We start from the raw sequence: 7,940 nt of genomic DNA on the forward strand, positions 1-7,940 counted from the left end.
TCCTTACTGGTTTTAAATCTTAAATTAATTTTTTTTTTCTAATTTTAAATCCTTTTAACTTATTTTGTAAATTTCAAGTTTGAAATAAATTTTTATAACATTTAAACACACATGCTAAAGTTTTGAAAAAAAAAACTCCTTGGAAAATATAACCCACAAACACTGAAAGTCTCACATGAAGAAGAGGACGTCAGGAAACCAAAAACAAAAAAATGTTTTAATAAACAAGTAAAACTAACCAAGAGGAAGAAGTGGAGAATAAGAAGAAGAAAATTCTTTAAGAACAAATAACAATATCTTTCAACTTTATTAATCTTCAACATCAGAGTTTGCATTCACATAACTTTAGAGTCCTTGGTTGGTGGTACTATGCTACCACCACCCCCCTTCTCCACTCCTTTCATCGACTCCACACGTAGTCCTGTATGTAAGTCATATGTTTTTTCATTATGTTATTTTTTCACAGATTCTTTGCAGAAGTTCTTCATAGCCTTAAGCAATGATAAAAAAGTTGAAAAAGGTTGGAGTTTGGGAGGAAGAAGATACAAAAAATTATTTTAATTTTAAACAAATTTTTTAGAAATTTTTATAGATGGTCCACCATCATCTAGAAAGGGTATACCTTTCTAGAAATGAAGTTTATAGGCATCTAGATTTACAAGACCCCAAAAAAAACGAAAAAAAATATTTATTCCTCCAAGGTCAGACTCCTTCCTGCTACTCCTTCGACCTAACCCCCGCTCAAAAGATTCGCTTTATTTACTGTGCAAGTTGCATTTTCCAACTTGGGTCGTTTCTGTTGCATTTTTCTTGAGTTTTTCTTTATTAACCTCCTTCCCTTATATGTCTGTTGTTGTACTATGCAATAACAACAAATCCTTTGAGTAATCCTGCAGAGGAAAAAACTTCAATGCAATCAAAGACAAACAACAGCTCATGAACTCGAGTGAAAACTTTAGGAAATTTTCTTAGTGTCGTTTCGGGAGGGTGCTGTAGATTGATGGGAATTTTTTTGTTTTCCCTGTTTTTCCCGAGTGTCAAGAAAATATGTTTGTTTACACAAATCCCTCAAGCGTGATGCCCTTGCATATGTTCACAAGAAAATTTACAGCCTGTTTTTGTAAAATTCTAAACGAACGAATTCGAGTGACTTACGACCAAACTCCTTGGTTTTGAAAAATATGTCATTTATTTTTGTTTTGAATCAAAAAATATTTGTTAACATAAACAAAGGTTTGGTCGTAAGTCACTCGAATTCGTTCGTTTAGAATTTTACAAAAACAGGCTGTTAATTATTTTTTTCACAAAATTATTAAAAAAAATAGAGGCTTTTTATACCCTACACAACTATGTTGTCAGGGTATTATAGCTTTGTGCAGCCCCAAAAGTTTGTACCGCCGCGAAATATTGGTCCTAGACCCACCTTTAAGTATACCGATCGTCATATCTCGACTAGCTGAGTCGATCTAGACATGTGTGTCCGCCCGTCCTTCCATTATAATTTGTAAACACGATTCAGACCACAGTTATGAACAAATCTTCACGAAATTTTGCACGTAGGATGAGTTCTGCCAAATGAAGATTGTTTTTGGTAAAGATCCGTAAATATTTAGGGGATGAAATTGACCAAAAACTTTATTTTTGTATGATTTTCTGGTCGCTCCAGATGCTGCAATTATGGCCCGAACATCGCGATTTTTTACATTGAGAAGGGAAACGGGTTTTGATGAAAATCGGTCAATATTTAGCGGGTCTAATGAACCCTGACTTTTGTGTGAAAAATTACAAAATTTGTATTCTATAGCGTATATATTTACCCCCTGAAGGACCTAGACCCGACAATTTGATAGTATATCCAAGAGGAGTGGTTGGCCTTTAAATTGATACCAATTATGTTGTCGTCTTTACTCCGATCTGGGAGTTACACTTAAATATTTACAGGTGCTTACGTATTCATATATTATTTAGTAAACCATTACCACACCAGAGGGCGGAAATATGGCGCTGATTGCCTTAAAAATTTCCATGAGCTTATGAGTTATGGTCAAGGACAACGCCTATAGCCTTCCTTCGGTGATGATCAGAAAATAATTTTGGGATGAAGTGGATCCAAAACATAATTCTTTTGTGTTTTTTCGAGTCGACCCATAGGCCACAATTATAAGTTGAACATCACAACACAAGCCACAGAAAGGAATCTGGACAAGTAATTAGAAGGTTTGTACTGAATATTAGTAATATTCGGAAAATATGTCAGTGTAAGGAAGAGGTGCTTTTGACATCTAATCGGCCACGTCCGACTATACTGCTCAGCTCACTGGCTTAAAAATATTTTCATACTCTTTGTGCATATGTTTGTAACAGGCAAAAGGAAACGAGATAGACAAATGGTTCCTTTTGAGGATATGCATAGAATCACTTTCTAAGTCGATTTATGCATGTCCGTCGGTCCGTCTGGCCATGTTAAATTGTAAACGAAGTACAGGTCGCATTTATGATCCGAACTGGATGAAATTTGACGCAGCTCGTCTATTTGCCCCAAGGATGAACCCTATTGAAATTGGGAAAAATCGGTTCAAATTTAGATATAGCTCCCATATATAGCTTCGTCCGATTTCATGTAAATGGTGCACCAAAGGCCCTATATAGCTTTCGATTTGCACGAAATTTGACACAGCGTACTTAATTGAGCCTAGAATGATGTGTGCTAAGTTTCGTGAAAATCGGTCCAGATTTAGATATAGCTCTCATGTATAGTTTTGTCTGATTTCATGTAAATGGTGCACCAAAGCTCCTATATATCGTTCGATTTGCAAGAAATTTGACTCAGCGTAATGAATAAAGTCTAGAATAATGTCTGCCAAGTTTCGTGATAATCGGTCCAGATTTAGATATAGCTCCCATGTATAGTTTCGTCCGATTTCATGTAAATGGTGCACCAAAGTCCCTATATATATTTCGATCTGCACGAAATTTGGTACAGCCTAATCATTTATGTCTAGAATGATGTCTGCCAAGTTTCGTGAAAATCGGTCCAGATTTAGATATAGCTCCCATGTATAGTTTCGTCCGATTTCATGTAAATGGTGCACCAAAGTCCCTATATATATTTTGATCTGCACGAAATTTGGAATAACGTACTGAATTGAGCCGAGATTGATGTCTGCCAAGTTTCGTGGAATTCGGTTCAAATTTTGATATAGCTCACATGTATAGTTTCGTCCGATTTTAGCTAAATGGTACACCAGAGACCCTATATATACTTCGATTTGCACGAAATTTTGCACGGCGTGCTGAATTGAGTCTAGAATGATGTGTGTAAAGTTTCCTGAAATTCGGTCAAGATTTAGATATAGCTCCCATATATATTTTCGTCCGATTTAATGTAAATGGTGCACCAAAGTCCCTATATATTCTTCGAATTGCACGAAATTTTGCACGGCGTGTAGAATTGAGTCTAGAATGATGTGTGTTAAGTTTCGTGAAAATCGGTTCAGATATGGATATAGCTCCCATATATATTTTCGTCCGATTAAATATAAATGGTCCACCAAAGATCCTATATATTTTTCGATTTGTGCGAAATTTGGCATAGAGTACTGAATTGAGTCTAAGAAGATGTCTGCTATGTTCGTCCGATTTAATGTAAATGATGCACAAAATTCCGAAATTTGGCATAGCGTACTGAATTGAGTCTAGAATGATGTGTGCTATATTTTCGTCCGATTTTACATAAATGGTGCACCAAACTCCTAATGTTTGTCCGATTAACCCGAAATTCTGCACATTGTATCGAAGTGAGACTTTAATGACGTTATTGGGTTTTGTTGAAATTGGTGCGGATCCAGCCATATCTTCCATATGTATTTCGAACGGGTGTCTGTTTGAGATTAAATGTTTAACTGTGCGGCATACCGAATAGCTATAAATCAATTTTGCTATATATCATTTTCCATAAATTTGTCTGCCCGAATTTAATTAAATTTATCATAGGTTGCCGAAAGACATGAGCATATGCCTTTGAGGCAAAACATTGACATACAATTATACGGATACATATGTACAATATACCCAAGTGGTGAAGGGTATCATATAGTCGGCCCAGTCCGACTTTACTACTTTCCTTATGGTTTAGTATTCATTTTTCAGAGAACTATGTGAGGCCTGAATTGAAAAAAATATATGTACCTATCTATGGCGGCGATTTGAATTTATTTCTATTGAAAAATAATTGGTAAAAAGGTAATAATTGATAAAAAGGTAAAAAGGTTTTAATGAAAATAATTTTAATCCAATTCATTATGAATATTATAACCAATAAAAACCAGTAAGGAAAGCAGTAAAGTCGGACGGGGCCGACTACATGATACCCTTCAACACTATGGGTATATTAAACAGGACTATTAGCATGAAATTGGATGAAATAAAATATGCGATATTTATCGTAATGTGAATCTACGTATATCTATCCATAAAGTATGTACATCGACTTCAAACAAATATAAATAGGTCATCCGATGGGCTATGTCTGTAATTCTAGAAAACGCAACTACATAATGCTAATCTCAATTTTGTACGTTGTGCAAAACTTGATGTCAAACTGACTATCATGAGGAGTTTGATGCCCAATTTACTTGAAATCGGGCGAAAATATATATGAAAGCTCTATCCAAATATTAACCGATTTCAAAAAAAAACTAGTCACAGGTTAGATTATACTAATTTCAGAACGTTTTGTTCCTATTGGTTCCTTGGTGCGTCAATTACTTAAAATCAAACTATAATAAAAGGGAGCTATATCTAAATATGGACAGATTTTCACGAAACAACGCAGACATCACCCTAGGTTCAATTCAGTACGTTATGCCAAATTTTGTGCAAAACGAAAGATATATAGGGACTTTGGTGCACCATTTACATGAAATCGGACGAAAAAATATGTGGGAGCTATATCTAAATCAGGACCGATATTCATGAAACTTGGCAGACATCATTCTAGGCTCAATTAAGTACGTTATGCCAAATTTCGTGCAAATCGAAGGATATATAGGGGCTTTGGTGCACCATTTACATGAAATCGGACGAAACTATATATCGGAGCTATATGTAAATCTTGACCTATTTTCACGACACTTGGCAGGCATCATTCTAGACTCAATTCAGTACGTTATGCCAAATTTCGTGCAAATCGCAAGATATATGTGGTGCACCATTTACATGAAATCGAAGGAACTATTTATGGGACCTATATCTAAATCTGTACCGATTTTCACGAAACATGGCAGACATCATTCTAGACTCAATTCAGTACGTTATGCCAAATTTCGTGCAAATCGAAAGATATATAGGGACTTTGGGGCACCATTTACATGAAATCGGACGAACCTATATATGGGAGCTATATCTAAATCTGGACCGATTTTCACGAAACTTGGCAGACATAATTCTAGACCTAAATGATTAGGCTGTACCAAATTTCGTGCAAATCAAAAGATATATAGGGAATTTGGGGCACCATTTACATGAAATCGAACGAAACTATATATGGGAGATATATCTAAATCTGGACCGATTTTCATGAAACGTGGCAGACATCACTCTAGGCTTAATTCAGTACGATATGTCAAATTTCGTGCAAATCGAAAGACATATGGGGACTTTGGGGCACCATTTACATGAAATCGGACGAAACTATATATGGGAGCTATATAGAAATCTGGACCGATTTTCTCGAAACTTGGCAGACATCACTCTAGGCTTAATTCAGTACGATATGTCAAATTTCGTGCAAATCGAAAAACATATGGGGACTTTGGGTCACCATTTACATGAAATCGGACGAAACTATATATGGGAGCTATATCTTAATCTGGACCGATTTTCACGAAACTTGGCAGACATAATTCTAGGCTCAATTCAGTACGTTATACCAAATTTGGTGCAAATCGAAAGATATATAGGGACTTTGGGGCACCATTTACATGAAATCGGACGAAACTATATATGGGAGCTATATCTAAATCTGGACTGATTTTTACGAAACTTGGCACATATCATTCTAGACCTAAATGATTAGGCTGTACCAAATTTCGTGCAAATCGAGAGATATATAGGGACCGTTTACATTAAATCGGTAAAATATATATATGGGAGCTATATCTAAATCTGAACCGATTCTTCCCAATTTCAATAGGGTTCGTCCTTGGGCCGAATAAGTGACCTATGCCAATTTGTTTACAATTTAACATGCACAGACAGACGGACGGACGGACGGACATGCATAAATCGATATAGAAAGTGATTCTATGCATATTCTCAAAAGGAACCATGGGTCTATCTCGATTATTTTTGCCTGTTACAAACATAATACCCTGTACCACAGTGTGGTGAAGGGTATAAAAAGTGTAACAAAACAAGATTAAATCAAATGATGCTAATAAATAAAATCGAATTAAAATAAAATTCATTCATTAGAATTTACATGAAATGTTTTAATTCAATTAAAAATCAACAACAATAAAAAAATTGACTAAAAATTATAATTGAATTTAGGCATGCAATTGAATGATTTTCGAATAGCAAACTACACAAAATTTCCATATAAAAACAAAAATTCAAATCCATCAACGGAATGTCAGTCCAGAAGGTGTCCATTAAACACAAATCAAAACAAATTAGAAAATTAAAAGCTAAAAAAAATTACAAAAACAAAATGAATTTTTATTTGTGTTTGGCAATTTGTGTAGTGGCGCTTCTTGTTGGCGGGGTAAGTTTGCAATGGAAATCCAAGGAAATTATGAAATTTAAAGAGAAGGATATTGGACCTGAGGACTATGGTCTACCAAAGTTATATCATGGATTTCTTAGCAAATATCTTCTCAATTTTTTTAAATATTCTCCCACTTCCCCTCTCTTTCAGACCACTGCCCAGTGGGAGGAATACAAAGAGCTCGCCCAGAAATGCATGGAACAAAACAACATCCAAGAGGACGAATTTGAAGCCATTCCCAAATATGACGATTTCGATCCCAATACCATGGATGAACGTTTCAAATGTTTTACCCATTGTGTTATGGAGGATATGGGCCTTTTGGATGAAATGGGAAAACTGGATTTGACCAAGTTGGAAGAAGATGAACGTGTCACCCAAGAGCATATGGATGCTGCCATCAAATGTAAGGCAGAAAACGAATTTATCGATGAACCCTGCGAATATAGTTTCAAAATGATGACATGTGGATTGGATGCAATGATGTAAATGCCGGGTAATCGGAAAGGAAGGACTAGATAGGAAAAATTAGAAAAAAAACAACAAAAATGGCAACAATAATTTAAAAATAAATTTTATTAAAAAAATCGACACAGGTGCTTGAAAAAATTTTTCTTTTTAAAAACTTGAACTAATAGGGGTGGGGTAGGGGATGATAGATACCAACGGCAACGGCTCTAATTGGCTTTAACATGGCGAAGTCCAGGCTTATATTGGTCCCTCTTTCATCTCAATTGTGGACACTGACCTCCCCGCGGTGCCACCTGGGGAGCTATTCTCATCACCCGATGAAATAGTGAGCTAATATATGCCGCGAGTTCACCCATAAGAATTGTAAAAAATGCGTTGGGGCGTCGGGTTAGTTGCCTACTCTGGGAAAACCCAACCTACTATGAACAAGTGAAAAAGCGGTAAGTTCGGCCGGGCCGAACTTTGGATACCCTCCACCATAGATATATTGACAGGTACTAGAAATGAAAATATAGGGAACATACCAAAAAGTGGACCTATACCGACATTTCTAAAAACGGATTATGTAAACCATAATTAAAAATTTTAGAAAATTTTAAAGGATAATTATACTCTCAGCCTTATGGCTAATGAGGGTGTATAGACTTTAACACGGTGAAAATGTGTCTCATCGAAATATTGGTTCTAGACCCCATGTTTC

General features: G+C 35.7%; 1 protein-coding gene across 1 annotated transcript; it reads left to right on the plus strand.

Moving 5' to 3' along the window:
- Positions 1 to 6,919: 6,919 nt before the first annotated feature.
- LOC133335818 (general odorant-binding protein 57c-like) lies at positions 6,920 to 7,258 on the plus strand (the record flags this gene model as incomplete). Its single annotated transcript, XM_061544117.1, has 1 exon — positions 6,920 to 7,258. A coding segment is annotated over one exon (339 nt), but the record flags the coding sequence as incomplete, so codon positions are not given.
- Positions 7,259 to 7,940: the final 682 nt, after the last annotated feature.

The sequence above is a fragment of the Musca vetustissima genome, unplaced genomic scaffold (genome assembly GCF_032173495.1).
Source record: "Musca vetustissima isolate MV318-11 ecotype Yass unplaced genomic scaffold, APGP_CSIRO_Mvet_v1 utg954708, whole genome shotgun sequence".
In the NCBI taxonomy this organism is placed as follows: domain Eukaryota; kingdom Metazoa; phylum Arthropoda; class Insecta; order Diptera; family Muscidae; genus Musca; species Musca vetustissima.